General features: G+C 34.0%; 1 protein-coding gene across 16 annotated transcripts in view; it reads right to left on the bottom strand.

Annotated features, from left to right (window-relative positions):
* The window catches only part of Kdm6a (lysine demethylase 6A), a 59049-nt gene that overhangs the window by 10245 nt on the left and 30541 nt on the right, over nucleotides 1-18263 (bottom strand). For all 16 annotated transcript variants that reach the window (XM_052170417.1, XM_052170411.1, XM_052170405.1 and 13 more), the window contains 10 exons: nucleotides 17000-17778; nucleotides 13761-13890; nucleotides 11070-11175; nucleotides 10235-10440; nucleotides 8532-8596; nucleotides 8383-8457; nucleotides 7891-8039; nucleotides 4088-4202; nucleotides 1672-1859; nucleotides 301-442 (listed from right to left, as the gene is read on the bottom strand). In XM_052170417.1, the coding sequence (XP_052026377.1) occupies nucleotides 301-442; nucleotides 1672-1859; nucleotides 4088-4202; nucleotides 7891-8039; nucleotides 8383-8457; nucleotides 8532-8596; nucleotides 10235-10440; nucleotides 11070-11175; nucleotides 13761-13890; nucleotides 17000-17778 (1955 nt within the window). The remainder of the gene's footprint in view (nucleotides 1-300; nucleotides 443-1671; nucleotides 1860-4087; nucleotides 4203-7890; nucleotides 8040-8382; nucleotides 8458-8531; nucleotides 8597-10234; nucleotides 10441-11069; nucleotides 11176-13760; nucleotides 13891-16999; nucleotides 17779-18263) is intronic.

An 18263-nucleotide genomic window follows, 5' to 3' on the forward strand; every position in this document is an offset into this window, starting at 1 on the left:
ATGCAAACCTTAGAAAAATGACATTTTAGTAAACTACCTCTATTAACTTCTCTGTAACAGCAATTATTCTGTGATGTCATTCTTCCTTCAGTGACTTAAAAGGAGATGTTTATTATTACAATTGAAATTCTACTGAGAAATCAAATAGTTCAGAGAAGAGTGGGAAAGTACTACAAAGTCAATCTTATGCTGTAGAATAATTTAAACCTTTATTCCATTTAAAACCATGGTAGGCTATTTGCAAGGGAAAAGTATTGGTAACAAGCAGATTCTCACATTTTGCTAGACTTAAGTACTTACTTAATCATTTCAAAAAGCTTTGGGTCTGAAACCTTGATATTTCGTGCCATATTCCAGGAAAGATGAACCATGGGTACTATTGACTTTACATTTTGCAACTTGTTCCATTCGTACCGTTCCACTGCTAACTTATACTGACAGGCTGAGGAGAAAAACAAATCACAAATCAAACCATCAAAAGATGTGAAGATAACCTCATGAAAATCTCAAATCACTAAATATGTGTATGTATGTGTGTCTGTGTGTTTTACTGTGGTATTTGTGAGACAGGGTTTCTCTGTGTAGACTTGGCTGTCCTCGGACTTATGGATCCACCTGCTTCTACCTCCCAAATGTTGGTATTAAAGGCATGCACCACCACCACCCTGCTTACAAAAATATTTTTTGTTTCGTGATGATTATGGTAATAGTATCAGTAGCAATCACAGAGTGTTTCCTATGTGTATAAATAATTTTTATGTATTATCTCAGTTAATTCTTAGAATTTCCTTATTGGTTTTATTATCATCACTAGATTAAAAAAAAATATCAAGGACTAGAAAAATTAAGTAACCTGCCCAAACTTATAAAGCTAAGTCCTGGTTCAAATTCATGTCTTCAGTCTCCAAATGCCACACTCTTAAATAATTTTTTGTTGTTGTTTTGAGACAGGGTTTCTCTGTCTGCCCAGGATTTCTCTGCCCTGGTTGTCCTAGAACTCACTCTGTAGACCAGGCTGGCCTCAGCCTGCCTCTGCCTCCCAAGTGCTGGGATTAAAGGCTTGCACCACCACTGCCTGGCTCACACTCTTAATTTTAAGGCAATAGTACCTGAGGGTACGCTCACGCTATTTTATATACAATTTAACATAGAAGGAAAACCTATAAGAATGTATGTGTAATTAGTTATTTTTCTCCCTTAAGAGTTCTGGAATACCCAAGAAACAATTCACATATCAACTGATGCCCAAGAAGGAAGGAGAGGCCCCTGGTCCTGGAAAGGCTCAGTGCAGCAGTGTAGGAGAATACCAGGACAGGGAAGTGGGAAGGGGCTGATTGGGGAACAAGGGGAGGGAAGAGGGCTTATGGGACTTTCAGGGAGGGGGCATCCAGGAAAGGGAAAATCATTTGAAATGTAAATAAAGAATATATCAAATAAACAAAAAGGAAAAAAAAAAGAGTTCCCTTTATAAAACAAAATCAAGGACTCTATAAACGTTTTAAGTCTTTCATTTGCAAAGGATCTATGGCTTTGAACTTTCAATAGTTACTTAACATTTAACTTTTATACTAAAAAAGGAGGACATTTCTTGTAAAAAACCAAAAAGACATTCATTCATTTATTTATTTATTTTAGGTTAAATCTTTTTTCACATATATTCTTTTAAAATACCTGTAAGTGGACCAACATTCCAAGCAATGTTGTTGCACCAGCCAATAGCTTGAACCCAATGAACAGTGCCTGCATTTATCCAGACCAGATCTCCAGGTCGCTGAATAAACCTATACACTGGAACATTTGCTTCATAAAGATCTTCAAGATTGGGCCACCAAGAACCCATTAAGAAATTCAAATTATTTCTAAAATAAGGAAAACAATACAAATGAGTCAAGGACTCTTAATATTTTACAAAATAAAAAAAGAAAAAAAATCAAAAAGTTTTGTTTTCATTTCAATAAAACGTAACTGATAGTATAATAAAAACTGTTGCATGTATGTCAAGAGTGAAATTACATTTAAGTAAAGGAATATATCAAAAGGCAGCTGAAATTTATGTCTTCACAATCCAAAGTGAATCTGTAGCTACTCTAAAGTAGCACATACTTTTATTCTAATTTCATTTCACTAAGGTCCCTCCCCACTTTTAGATACCAAACCCTTCTATTCTTACGGTACCTGGAAATCCCTAAATGACAGAGGATACAGATAAATTCACTTAAATTCATCAACAAGAACACTATGTACTAGAAACCCCACTCAAGAAGAGTCTGTCTGCTGCTGCTTTGAGTCATAAGGAGAAAAAGGGGAATAAGTTGTCAACTTCTACATGGTTTGGAAGATCAGCTAGTTAAAACTATGAAGTTGAAAATAAACTTGCATATCACGCACAATAGCTGTGACCACCATGTTGGAAACATTCTATAGACCTATTACTAATCTACTTTAATATTTTACTGGTTATTCATAATGTATGTTGGAAAAACAATATAGTAACTTTTCCTATAAAAGACATTTATGCCGGGCAAAGGTGGCTCACGCCTGTAATCCCAGCACTCTGGGAGGCAGAGGCAGGCGGATTTCTGAGTTCGAGGCCAGCCTGGTCTACAGAGTGAGTTCCAGGACAGCCAGGGCTATACAGAGAAACCCTGTCTCAAAAAAACCAAAAAAAAAAAAAAAAAAAAAAACCAAAAACAAAAAACATTTATGCCTTTTAATATCCACTTCAAATTTTATATTTTGGGGGAAAAGAACTCACACAGTGGAAATATTTGCTTAAAATTGAAGAAGTAACCTTTACTTTATAACTTTGGGAAAAGTATATGACAAAGTTATATGAAGTTGTAACAGTTTGATTTATAGACATTCACAAAACTATGACCCTGCTGACAAGTTTTTCTTAACAAATGTTATTAGAAGATAGGTAATACAATTTATTTACATATGATTAATGACTGATTTTTATTATAATAGCACAATTGTGACAGAAATCATACATCTGCAAACTATCCATTATATAAGATTACATGGGAAAAACCCTTGACCTAAAATAGAACTTTAGTACCTCTTCATGCCTCGTTTTTCTTCCTTAAAAAAAAAAATTGGGCAGGCAAGAGAGCTCAGCTAGTAACAAATACCTGCTATTGAGCCTGAAAATTCAGGGCTGGCAAGATGGCTAGGTTGGTAAAAAGTATCTGCCAACAAGTCAGAGGACCTTGTTTAGATCCCTGGGTCCCACATGGTAAAAGGAGAAAAGAGACCCTATGCACCCCTAACTTTGTGTTCTTATATTTGTTCTCTATATCTTTAAACAAACAGAGAAATAAAAACTTTGTAATCTGCTAGGCAACTCTCTGAAACTCTAGAACATGCTAATTTATGTATTTAATTTTTAATTCATAATTTTTTATTTTATTAGTAAATGAAAACACCAGGAGCTAACATAATTGCTTTTTAGAAAAAGAAAACAGTTCTATCTAGACATTAAACCAAATTTTAACAATCCAAAGTACTCATTAACATGAGATATAACACACACATAAAGGATGACTATTCCTAGAATCAAAAAGAAAAGATTCAACATGTACTTTCTTTGATTAGCAAAGCAAAATCTGAAGGACTTAATTAATTTTATAAAAATCCTTTAGTAGAAAAAACTCAATTTTAAAAAGAATTTATCAAGATGACATGACAAATATTATGCTCAAGTTTTAGCTATTCCTAATGATAAGCATGTTCAATTACAGAATTTCTTTTACTTTCAAAAATATTCATAAAAATTTTTCTTAGAGTACATGCCTTTTAAATAAGTATTTGAATATATCATTCAAAAAATGAAAATAACTCAAATTTTCTAAACTCATGTCCACTAGTCTATTTCATAGAGTAGTTTCAGGATACCTTTAATGTAAGTTTTCTAGTAACATAAATTGTAGGTTTGGAATCATTCAATTTAACATAAAATTTCCACTAAATTGTAACTATAAGTTGACTATGTATCCACATTAGGGTATCCAGTTTGGTAAGCTGTCCTCTGTAATTACTATTTTATAGAAATTATGTTTAAAGAAAATTTAGTTTGGAAACCTACTTTTCACAGAAGTCATTCAGAACACCCCAGTAGCCTTCAGGAACAACAAACCATTCACAGTCACCTGGGCCAATATTTATATTAACTGAACAGAAGTTGTTATTTTCTTGATGACCTAAAGGCGAAAAATAAATCAACATACTATTAATTCTATAGAAAATCTGTCTTTAGACATGAAACCTTTAAAATGTTAATAGAAAATGTTAAAGATTCAGTTCTTCAGTTCTCAAAATTGTGTTGAGTCGGGTTTCATGACTGAGTTTGGTGAACTTATTCATTAAGAACTTAGGTGGAAGGCAAAATAGAGTTTAGGCTCTAATAGGATGCTTGGCTAAGTTATAGCATTAACCCAAGCAAGTTGTTAAAGCATTTAAAGCACACTTTCCTTATATATAAGAACAAATGTTAACATTTCTATAAAATCGCTATTTTGAAGATGAAAGAAATAATAATTAGAATGGTGCCTAATAACATGTATTTGTTATATATGCCATTAACTTTTTTCCATTGAGAATAAAGCATGGTTTTTAAAATAACTACTATATTTAAGCAACCCAAGAAACAACAGAGAACTCCTACAGCTTATAAACAACTTCAGCAAAGTGGCCAGATATAAAATTAACTCAAATCAGTAGCCTTCCTATACTCAAAGGATTAAACAGGCCGAAAAAGAAATTAGGGAAACAGCACCCTTCACAATAGTCACAAACAATATATAGTATCTTGGTGTGACTCTAACCAAACACTATTTCCAGAATCAAATCAAGGCCAGCCTGGTCTACAGAGTGAGTTCCAGGACAGCAAGGGCTACACAAAGAAACCCTGTCTCGAAAACAAACAAACAAACAAAAAACAAATGGGGTACAGAGCTAAACAAAGAAATTTCACACCAGTCAGAATGGCTAAGATCAAAAACTCAGGTGACAGCAGATGCTGGAGAGGATGTGGAGAAAGACAAACCCTCCTCCATTGCTGATGGGATTGCAAGCTGGTATAACCACTGTGGAAATCAGTCTGGCGGTTACTCAAGAGTGTGGAATATTCACGATATAACTCACAGACCACATGAAACTCAAAAGGAAGAAAGACCAAAAAGTGGATGCTTCAGTCCTACTTAGAAAGGGGAACAAAATAATCAAGGGAAGTAGAGGGTGGGAGGGACTTGAGAGGAAAACAAGGGACAGGGGGAGAATCAGGTATGGGAGAAGATGTACAGAGGGTTAGGAAATTGAACAGAGATTTGTCCAGGTTAGGCATGCCCCCCCCCCGCCCCCCAGTTGTGAGATGGGGCAACTCACCACCCATCTCCAAAATTTTAATCCAGAATTGCTCCTGTCTAAAGGAAATACAGGGGCAAAGAGTGGAACAAAGACTGAAGAAAAAAAGGACACTGCACTACCTGGGGATCCACCAACATGCAGACACCAAACACATACACTTTTGCTGATCTCAAGAAGTACTTGCTGACAGGAGCCTGATACTGCTGAATCCTGAGACGCTCTGACAGATCCTGACCAATACAGTTGAGGATGCTCACAGCCAACCATTGGACTGAGCACAGAGCCCCCCTACCCCCCCACCACCACCCAATGGAGGAGTTAGGGGAAGGACTGAAGGAGCTGAAGGGGCCTTATCTGGCATCAATGGGAGTAGAGGCCCTCGGTTCTGTGAAAGCTTGATGCCCCAGTGTAGAGGAATGCTAGGGTGGTGAGGCGGGAGTAGATGGGTGAGGGGAGGAACACCCACATAGAAGAAGGGGAAGGGGGGGATGGGATAGGGGTTTGCAGAGGGGAAACCGGGAAAGGGATAACATTTGAAATGTAAATAAATAATATAAAATAAAATTAAAACACGAAAATAGCTAAGGATAATATAGTATTTGAAAGATAAGTTAAAATTTTAATGAAGATGGCAGTATCACATAAATATACAACCAATGTTAATTACTTATTAATTAGCTAAATGTTAGCTAAATATAAAGTTATTGGATAAAGATTTTTCTTATTTATATTTGCTTTTGTATATTGTATACGAATTCTAAAATGGAATTCTGGTTTTTATAAGATTTGAAATTATGATATATAGGAACAAAACATTTTATGCCCAGTATTTTTGTCAATATTATTGAGAAAATAAGTGAAGACTAAATGAAAAAATATTTCTCAGTGGAAAGCATCAATATTGGAAATATAGCATTCCTCAATTTTATGTAATATGTATGATTTGCAATGAAAGTAACAGCACATAAAAAAATGAAATTACAACGGTCATGGGAAAATGTATGGATTTGGAGATTATGTTGCTACATGAAGTGATCAGGCTTAAGAACAAGTATCTTTTCTCTCATGTATGAAATCTATTTATTAACTTATATTAAAAAGGACTTGAAAAAGATAACAAGATGTTAAGATTTCTAGTGCAGTTACTTGGTACATTTTCAGAACCTTCTAATGTCCTCCCACAAATAAAAATTTACCAACAGGGGAAAGGAGCATGGGAGTCCAAAACGGGTGATAGCTCAGCAGGTAAAAATGCTTGGTATCAGTCAGGCTGGACAAACAGTGGTCAGTCAACCCTCTAGATCCACATGGTTAAAGGATAGTAACTGACTCTGGCAACTTATCTTCTGACTTCTACATGTGTGCCATGGCACATATACATAGGTTGGTGCAAGCATATACACAGGTTGGTGCAAGCATATATGGACATATACTATAAATATGTCTAATGTTGGAGCAGAAAGTAAAGCATGGTACTCCGGACAATTTATGCCAGAATTTGTGTGTGTGTGTGTGTTGTTTGTTGTCCCAGTGACACTCAGTCTCAGATCTTAATTTACAAAGATCAATTATATTCTACAAAGGAAATTAATCCAGACAGCCAGAGGGAGAAAATAATGATCTATATTAGTCAAAATAAAAATAATCTATTATGAAATGATTCTTAAATTCCTTAAGGAACAAAGAAAGAAAGCAGTCTGGGTTTAAGTCATGTGTACTTCAACATGTGAAGTTGAAACATGTGACATGAAACAAGAAGACTGAAACATTACAGGTATGCAACGTATTGATACTTGTTTCTTATCAATAATTGTACGAATTCATTGATGCTAGGCTTATAGTAATTACTAAATATTTCAAACATTACTCTAAAAATTCATGTTAATCCATGGGCCTTAAAGACAGTATATTACTGATCGATGACAGCTTTAAAGGAGAAAATTAAATCGTTTGACATGAAGTAAACAATCCAAAGAAAACACAACTTGCAGAAACTGAGCTGTCTAGTTGGTGGTCAAGTCTATAGGATGAGTTTAGTAATTACTTTATATTAAGTGTTTTTGAAACTGTCAATAACAACTTAACTAGAGGATTATAACCACAGTATCTTTTTTACGCCAAATAAAATGGAATAGATAGATGGGAAAATGTTTTTCAAGGGAAGCTGCTATATACAAGAAACACACAAGGCCATGATGTAAGTAAATAAATTATGATTGTTTCGAAAAAAACTGTTATGAAACACTATGCCACTACCATTCACAGAAGTATGCAAGAACAGTAGTTGTTGGGTTAGAGGCTATTTTAAAATTTTTCAGAAGAAATCATTAGGGTTCGATTTGAAGGATATCAAAAGGAAGAAATTCTGACCTAAGTCCTGTTAAAAGCATCAAATCTTAAAAGATAAATCCTTTTAGTTCTATTCATTTTAAGTAGAAAGATGTTGAGACTCTTTCTTTAAATGGAAAGATTAAAAAAAAAAAAGCTTCACCTTTTTATGAGATATTAATTCATTAAATTTACCTGGTGTTCTGCTTCCTGGAACTTTCATGTAGAGCTGAACTGTGTTCATGCCTAGTATAGTATGACCAACGTGGCTTAGAAGATTTCCTGCTGATACAACTCTCACGAAAGCAGGAAGTTTAGTCAGCTCATGTAGCTGTAACTTCCACCTATAAAAAAATAAGAGTAAAACCCTGATTTAAATATTTGTTAATGTTATGAATTTATTCAAAGCTCTTATGTTCCAATCAGAAAACAAATCTATAAATGTTTTACATTTGTGTAAGAAATAATGGAATATGTAAAAAATTATAGACCTAGAACATAAAAAAAGCATGTAACAGTCTTCAGTTTAAGAAAAAGTTTAGCTGTAAAACCTAGTAAAATTATTTAGTTTGACCTCATGTCAATTTAGAAAAATGCTAAGAAAAAATAGAAAAAATTGTAAACAATTCTCAGACAAAGCCAGGACATTTCTGTTAGTCAACTCACATAACTATCACAAGGACTTACTTTTTGTCATCAGACAGGTCAATGTTGGTCCCAAACTTAATGGTTTTAAAGGGTCCTTTTCTCCTTTTCCCAGAACTTAAAAAGAAAGAGGCAAATTACAAGCACATCTTTTAAACAGAACTATTAAATGGAAATGAAAAATTACTTACTTATCTGATGATGTAGATTCATTGTCTGAGTGGTCTTTATGGTGACTTCTTTTCTCATTTTCTTCCTAAAAATCAGAAAAGGGAATTTTAGTGCACAATTCTACACAACTGGTAAATCTTTCCATTTTGTCACTACAAATTCTCATAGTACCTCTATTTGCAAGGAGAGAAAAAATGATGTAACTCACTGTAACACAACACAACTTGTAGGACAGATTTTACTAGATGAATATTTTTTGTAGGAGTATAAAGAGAGGGGAACAGTGGAAAAGTAATTGTGCTGTCTAGTTTATGTCAAATTGACACAAGCCAGAGTAATCTGAAAGGAGGGACCCTCAACTGAGAAAATGCCTCTACAAGATCTGATTGTAGGATTTTTTTTCCACTGGTGATTGATAGAGGAAGGCCTGGCCCATCGTAGGTGGTAGCTCACCCATGCTCTCCCATGGTCCTCGATTCTGCAAGAAAGCAGGTTGCCATGAGGAGCAAGCCAGTACACAGCATCCCTCCATGTACTTACTCCCCATCAGCTCCTGTCTCCAGGTTCCTGTACTGTTTGGGTTCCTGTCCTGACTGTGCTTGATGATGAACAGTGTGATATGGAAATGTAAGCTACATAATAAATCCTTTCATCTCCAAGTTGACTTAGGTCACAGTGCTTCATCAAAGAAATAGAAACTCTAACTAATATAGTAATCCAAATGTATAAGTTCACGTATAAATGAGGTCTTAACTGACAATGTGAACTCTATGAAACATTTTAAATATTTTAAAAGAGATAAGCAAATCTAATGAATGACAAACTCAAGACTTTCAGTCAGATAGGAAATTAAATTTCTTGCATAAGATATGTGAACAAAGAATTTAATTTAACACAAAGCAGTATTTCAAAGAACTCACTTCTATGGATGTTTTATGTACATTTTGTGGAAGAACTCACAAAGTTTTGTTATACTACTACATAATTTTAGAAATGTTTAGTAATGTTTTAGTAATGTTTAGGGCTGTTTAGTAATAATTTTGATTAGTCTCAAAATTTAGATTTTAAAATGTTTATATATGTTGAAATTATATAATAATGTCTTATGTTTATTATATCTTGTTTCTACCTCTTCTTCAGTACTTTTTTTCATATGAACTAAGACTGGAAAAAACACTAACACTTCTGCTCGAGTTATCTATCTGGCAATATTAAACAGGTAGAATACAAAAATAACCAAAAAAACAAAAAACAAAAACACACAAGCATACAACAATAAGCATAAAGCAAACACAAGACCGGTATAGGCTCAAAATCAGTGATTCAATAGGGGACAACTTTGTCTTCCAGGAAATTATTTGCCAGGTCTAAAAATGCTTTTGAGAAGACACCGATTCTGCTAAATAACCTATAACATTCAAGGATAGCCCCACAACTAAGAATCGTTCAACCCAAACTGTCAACGATACTAAAGAAACCTTGATTTAATCATAAATATCCCAGATAACCTAGGAAACATCTTACTAAACAGTAATTCCTTCTCTACAAATCATTTAATGAATCCACCCATAGGTTTGTTTAAGGTAAAGTGGGTAGCACGTAAAAGGTATTTAATGTAGCATAATATGATTTGATATTAACAAAAACAATGTTTTCTTTCAAAGCTACAAAATGAAATAATCTTTTAATCTCTAAATAGAATCTCTAGGAAGCAAATACTTACTCTCAGTGATTCTTGGAATGAGGAGGCCTGGTACTGAGCATATTTAGCAATTGTAGTATGAGATCTATTACTTTCACAGTGCCAGATTTTCTTGGTTCCAGTAGGGTCCCAATTTTCATCTGCTGGCTGTAACAACTGTGTCCTCACTTCTACCATATGTTCATTGTTAGCTTCCACCAGAGTTTTAGTAGAGAAAAGTCCCAAGTCTTTAAAGTAAGCAATAAATAAAGAAGTCAGTAAAAACAAAGCAAAAATACATCCCACCTCTGCCTTTTCTTTCAAAGAGAAAGCATTTTATGGGAATATATCCATTTCTCCTAAAAGTCAACTAGGTCATTTATATACTTTGAAGGCCTGGGCATACCTAACGCTCATGTTATTCAAATGGAGAATGAGTCAAGAGTCCAATGGTCAAATTTTCACATACAAAAATTTAATTTTTGTAGGTGCTAGCAAATACTAATGGGGCTATAGTACAGTACTTGATGAGTACTTACACTTTATTTTCAAACTTCTCATAGTAGTTAAACATCAGTCATTACATAAAAATAAAAGCTAAATTAAAAAACTAATCCTAAATTGCCAGCAACCAACACCATCACCATTATATATTCAAATCATGGACTTAAAGTAAAAAAAAAAAAAAAAAAAAAAAAAAAAAAAAAAATCAAAATTTCCCCTTCCGTATTAGAATGAAATTATATGCATGTGTAAGAGATGATGATGATGGTGGTGGTGGTAGTGTTGTGCTGATACCAGACTTCTTTACTGGTACTTTAAAAAGTTAAAAGACAGCATGCATAGAAAACATTTTTCTCTTTACTTAAAAGCATACCTAATTTAAGAGCTCCAGCAAGGCCACGTATCACTGTAACAGGGTTGTTTGGATTTGTACAAAATTGGTGTAATGGAGGAAAGAAAGCATCACGTTTATTTTCCAACTGTAAAATTAAAATATATGGTTATATCTTTGGAAAATACAGCTTTTAAACTTAAATATTATGCCTCATATTCATTGCCTATTTCATGAGGTCATGTTAATTTTCTATTTTAATATTCTAATTTTAATTTAATTTAATTAATTTAATTTTATTTTATTAATTTAATATTCTAATTTTCTATTTTAATATTCTATTTTAATTTTCTAATTTAATATTTCATGAGGTCATGTTAATTTTCTGATTTTAATTGTGACTAGATAGCAACGACATACATTTTTGTGTACTATATGTTGAACAAATTATGTAGCAGAAATTACATTTAAACTTCAAAACCAAAGTGAAGATTATTGAACCTTAAAAAGGAAGAAATCAAGAAGTATGTATGAGTGGGTGGGTAGAAGAATAGCTCAGTGGTAGAGTTTACCTAGCCCCCTTAAGACCTCCACTGAGAGCAAGAGCACCAAATATGGGCTGAGTTCTAAGTCCATGGTAGATGTTTGCCTGAACATTCAGGGGGCGCTAGGTTTTATCTCTAATACTACTCATATTGAAAAACCACAAAATTTAAAAAGTTAAAAGAACCAATATAGAAGCTGGGAGTGGTAGTAGTCACTTTATTCATAGTACTCAGGAGGCAGAAATGGGCCTCTCTCTGAATTTCCGGCCAGCTAGGGTGACAGAGTGAGTCTCCTTGACCAAAATCAAATCTTGGCCTGGAGATATGGCTCAGTGGTTATACGCACTTATTGCTCTTGCAGAGGAAGGACCAGATTTTGATTCCTAGCCCTGTGGTTCACAACAACCCATAATCCCAGCTCCAGGATTGAAATATATATATATATATATATATATATATATATATATATATATATATATATATATATATATATATATATATATATATATATATATATGATATATATAATTATATATGAAATATAATTTCATATTTATAACTGAAAATCAGAAAAATAGATCTTAGAGAAGATTCTAAATGATACCATATGTTCTTGATGCAACATTATTCCTGTTGTTAGGTAAGTGACTACAGTATCAGGCAAGATTGGAAGTTTGCTTAGGGATGGAATATGTAGCTCAATGGCAGAGTACTTGACTAGCAAGCAAAAGAACCTAGGTCTTACCCCTAGCAGGGGAAATATCAGCAACAAGTGAACAGTTTCTTGAGGGAAAAGACAGAGCTCGATGGTAGAATACGCTCATTAATATGTGCAGAAAGCAGAGTCTAATCCCAATACCCACAAATAAACTGATTATCCTGTCACATGCTATAACATGCTGTAACCTTGAGGACATGATAAACGAAATAAGCTAGTCATAAAGAAATTTGTTTCCATATATAAAGTAGTGAAATTCATGAAAACAGAATTATGACTTAAGTGGATGGGGAAAAGATGTTCAATGGGTAGACACTCTGGCAAAATACGTGTACATTTTCAAGATAAGTTGTACAACAACATGAGTCTGTTTAATACTTCTTAACTATATACTCAAAGGGGTTGAGATGGTAAAATGTCATATGCTTAAAATCTCAGTGAAGAAATCAGAATTCCTCAAAGTCAAGAATCATTTTCAGAGATGTAAGACCATCCAAAGTATATTACCATAAGTTTGTATATATCTAATTTTTTCTTAGAAGTTAATACAGTGATAGCAGGATTTGTGAAAAACACAATTAAGAATTGCTTTTATTCAACTCTTTGTATCAGATGCCTAAATTTATATGAGATAAAACTGATAGTTTTAAATATGCTAAAAAAAACTTAAAGATTTTCGTAACATGTATCCATCTATAATCATATTCTTTATTTTTTAGACATGCTGGCTTTAAAAAATTAGTTTATGTAAATGAGTGTTTCCCTATATGCATGTATACCATTCATATGCCTGGTACCCATGGAGGCCAGAAGAGGGCAACTAGAGTTATACATGGTTATGTGAGCACAGGTAACTGAACCTGGATCTTCTGCAAGAGCAACACATGTTCCTAACTGCTTAGCCATCTCTCCGGCTCCAATGACCAAATTCTTAATACACCTTTTTTTTTCTTTTCTTTTCTGTCACTGAAGGTATTTCTTTTAGAATGTGTACAAAACAGAGTGAATACTACGGCCCATAAAATTGATAGATTTAAAACCCAGTTTACCTTAAAAAAAGAAAGAAAAAAGTTAAATAGTTCCAAGTAGCTTTTGTTTAATACTGCTCAAAATCAAGGCAGTAAAAGTATTTCTCACTTACTCTAATATACCTTATAATCACAGAAGGGTATAGTAGCAATGTTATAGAATACATGCCCAGAAAGTACAAAGCACTAGGCTCAGTCTCCAGCACAGCAAAAACAAAACAACAAAAGAACAATAAATTTGTAATATAATCAACAACTGAAAAGGTACTTGCATAATATCACAAAATATTTTTGAATATATCTTTTTGTTACCAAATAGTTACATCACTACCAATAACTGTTATATTTGTTAAAAAGTATCTATGTTGACCTAAAAGATTTTTACAAAAGACATATAGAAGAAAACACTGATTTGGACAATTTCTAGTCAATTGAGACTCACATAAATACTAGGTGTAGGTGGATTCAACTTGTCCTTTGGCAAGGGAGGGTATGGAGAGGATGGTGGTCTTGGAGGTGGACACTTATCCAACAGAATGCTACTATTAGACAGGCCATTTTTACCTAGATTCCTTTAAAAAAATAACAGGAAAGAGAAAAGAAAAATCAACTTCACATTTACATAGAAGGCAGAAAACAATTCTGAATTAAGTTATAATAGCCATTTTTATAAATCCATGAATTTTGGATCCAGCAGGAACAAGAAAATTCTTCCTGCAAATACTTAATTTGATTCCTGGGTGTTCCACTGAAGAAAACTAAAAGCACAACATGTTGAGCATAAAAAAATTTCCCTATTTTGTTTATGATTTGTTTATCTGAAGAACAAGTATGAATTCTAATTTCCTTAAATTATCTGAATCTTTCCCACTCAAGGTTGGTACATTAGCTCAACCAAGAAAAAATAGAAATAGTCATATTAGCAGTTTTTTTTTTTTACTGTGTCTTGAATATTATCTGCTTGTCAAAAGCCAAGTCTGAAACAGAAATTTCTCTGAAATAACTGACACATACAGTCATCTATATAAGAGATTATAAACATTTTTACTTATCAATCGTAATGCTGCAGACATATGCCAGGTATGCATGCTATTTTCTGAACACTGTTTTAGAAAACCGCAGGCCAGATAATAAAACTTTATCAAAATAGCCCAAAGTAGACAGAAAAGGAAGCAAAGTTATGAAATAAGATGGTGACGGAGAATTTCGAAACTATGTCATTTTAATTTTTTCCCCATTCTGAAATAACCATATTTAGTAGAGAAATGAAGAGAAAGCATATTGAGTAAAAGGACTTTAAAAAAAAAAAATCTTCTATGAAAAAGCTCCTGAGCCCCAGATACCATGTCTCTTATACCTGTGCTACTTTCACCTGAGTTCTGGCACAAGCTACTATCAACCAAATACACTTGCAATCTCAAGACCTTTTTCTCTAAGCTTTAGAAGATTCATCTCCAATTTATACAAGTGATTTCCTGCCTCTTCATTAAGCTAATTCCTGGACTGTTTGAAATAGCCCAAGTCCACCCCAGAGACTGATAAAAGTTTTGGTGCATTTAGCTATTTACAACATGAAGTGTCTATAATGAAGCAAAATGTCCTTTGTAAGTTTATCACAAAACTGTGAGAATGTACTCAAGTGAATGTCTCAATGGTCTCATTAGCCTCAAAAAATGAGATGCAAGAGTATCATTCATAACACATCAAGAAATATAGCAACTAGCCACTCCATAGCATAACATTTTATTAACAAAAACAGCCCTTCCACATTACTAATAAATTTTGGGACATAATATAGCTCTAGAATCTACCTCCAGAAAATAATTTTTATGACATCTCAGTTTCACATTTTGTTTTTAACGCAAACGTCTTGAGTCTATGAAGACTGGATGAGGTATTGAGCCCCTGGCTTTAACTGAGTAGAAGCAAAACTAGGAAAGGAAGGTAGAGACCAGATTAGCAAGGCAGAGGCAAGCAAATAGAAGACAAACATATAGGAAATATATCAAGGTACCGCATCTCAGTCAGCTATGGCTATTGACCTAGACACTAATAGAGGTCCAATGATGAAATGAATGATTTTATTTTTTAAAGTTTTTTAGAGATCTAATATAATAAATGCTGACATGAAAAAACATCACATTAAGATGCACACCTTTAACCTAAGCACTGAGGAGGCAAAGGCAGGGCAGCCTGGTCTACGTAAACTCAAGGCTACAGACAGCCGGCTTATGCATGCCCCCACCACCAAAAAAAATAGTTAAGATTAATGACAGCTGTTGCCATGCTAGAGTCCACTAAAAAAATTAATTGCAGCAAGGTGGTATCATTAAAAAAAAAAAAAAAACCAAAAAAATAAAAAAAGACATAACTACCTGACAGTTTAAAAATCAATAGGAAACAATGAAAATCCATACACAATAAAACATAGACCAGAAGATTCTTTAAATCAGCTCAAATATTTTAAAGAACTTTAGTATATTAAAGTTCCAGTATCACAATTAAAGTGATAAATTAAGATTAATTGAAATGTATTTTAAATGAATTCTTCCCCCTATGCCAGTCTCATTACATGTTCCCCATAAGAAGCATACTCTATAAAAGAAAGTTTAATTTTATATAAACAATTAATTAGTGACAAACAGGAGACATTCTAATAAAGCAATATAAAGCAATATAAATATCAAAAGATAAACACATTTCTAGATAATAAGACATAATAAGACATACTAGAACTGACAGATGAGAACAGTTTTAAACATTAAAATAAAATTGTTATATCAAATAGCCAATGTCAACAGACCCAATGCTTTTATTTTCTATTTATAGGATGGTTATTTTCTATTGATTAAACCAGCAACCAAGCAAAGGCATTCAAAAATCTATAGCACTGCTTACACTTAAAATTTAATGTTAGAAAACTATGCAGAATTCTTTGTGACTATTCCAAGCAATGTTAACTGCTTACATCCAAGATTTATTTATGAATAGGGGATGACAAATACAAACCAATGAGAAAAATTAGATAAATCATGCACAATGAAAAGACCATTAATCTATATCCTTCAAATATTATCGAATCAGATTTGAGGATGACTTTGTTGTTTAAAACAGGAGACTTATTATCCCTCTAAATGTTTGTGGGTTTATCCTTCAAAAACTACAACCAATGTGCTTTTCCTTTCATGAAAAGCTAGCAGTCTGTTTCATCTCTCCATTGTCCCTTACTTTTCCTATCTCTTTATATTCTCTTCTAGAGTCAAATGAATTGTAAACAGAGACTTAACTGGGCAATTACTGAGGTCTATTCCTAGTCTTACATATAAACGACTTTGTTCAAAATCAAGCAAACAATGGGCTTTTCTAGGCCTTGTTTTTTAGCCAAATGTGACTGATTTAACTGGGTCTCATTTCCATCCCCAGAGCAGTCAGTCACACTGAAGCCAACAACTGTAATAACCACTAGAGGGCAGCAAGAGCACGTTCAGACACACCCTCTCAGACTAAGCTCTCAGATTGTGAAAGTTTCACAATCATTAGTAAGTACAAGCCTACCATTCAAGCATTACTAAGCTCTGTTCAAACTTTTACTTTGGATTACTGATTACACTATCTTTTATTTCCCAGATCTTGATCAAACTGTCAAATACTTTACTCTGTGATTAACTTTTCCACACTAACCTGCAGGCTTTCAGAACTTCTGCTGAGCTGGGATATATGGACACAGACATCGATGGTATGATCTGAGGACTGGGTCTGTGGCTAACTAGAAGCAGATCTGTTTTAATGGGGCTCCGAGATTCTTCCATTCCTTCTCCATTAATTGTGTGCAGCCCACTGTGAGGGCTGTTAAGGCTGGTAACACTGTTTGTGGTTGTCTGCTCAGTGGATTTAGGAGAAGGTGTTGCTGTGGAAATGGCTGAAGATGGTGAAGAGGCAACAGAATTATCAGTCTTTGTATGGACAGTTGGGTGAATGTTATTGACTTTGTCACAGGTTCCAGGACCCACATTGTTATTAGCTTTTCCCATCAACAAGGCAGAGAGCTGAGGATTGTCTGAACTTAGTAAACCTGGTGACTTAGAATCTCCATGGCTAGGACTGCAAACAGCATCTGCCATCACCTGATGGACATGATTAGGAAGTCCCTCAACACCGGCAGTGCTGTTAGGTGTCTCTCCAGTTTGCCTGCTTGTTTCAGGCACCGTCAATGTGTTTCCTGAAGGCTTGCTCTCTTTGGTTAAGGTAATGCCTTGTTGTCCACCTGAGGTAGCAGTGTGAGAGGAGAGGTGATTGAGAGCAGCCCCCTGTGTCACTGAATTGCTAGGCAGGGTGGGATGTCCATTCTGATTCTGAATACCAGAGCCAGCTGCCTGGAGATGCTGGGAAGGCCCAGTGGAAGAGAGAGGTCGTTCATCATTAGGACCTGCCAAATGTGAACTCTGACCTTTGTGAAGCCCCTAAAAAGAAAAAAGGACCGTTAAACTGAGAGCATACACAAAATTTTAAATATGAAATGTAAAAGCCACCTAAAATAAATATCTTTATAATTTGATCCAATTCCTATGTTTATTAAAAAAAAAAAAACAGCTAAAAGAATTTCCCTAATTAGTATGGCATACATTAGTTAACAAAAAGCACGGAGAACTCTAAATTAAGTTTTAAAATAGGGATTTTCACATCTAAATTCAAATATGGATAGACATATACTGCTAAAGAACCTATCCTCTATAGCAAAGCTTCTAAAATAGGTAAGACTCTACTAAAAAGTTTCCTCAGTCAAACCCATATATTATTTATATGTGTATAGAAATATACATTCTAAGTCTAGACCAATGACTTATAAAAAGCTGCATGTTTTTCATCAACTGAGTATAAACACTTAGAAAATATCTGCCAGGATAGATAGTATACTACAGGTAAGGAAAGTTTTAAGTCCAGAAGG

The sequence above is a fragment of the Apodemus sylvaticus genome, chromosome X, assembly GCF_947179515.1.
Source record: "Apodemus sylvaticus chromosome X, mApoSyl1.1, whole genome shotgun sequence".
NCBI classification, from domain to species: domain Eukaryota; kingdom Metazoa; phylum Chordata; class Mammalia; order Rodentia; family Muridae; genus Apodemus; species Apodemus sylvaticus.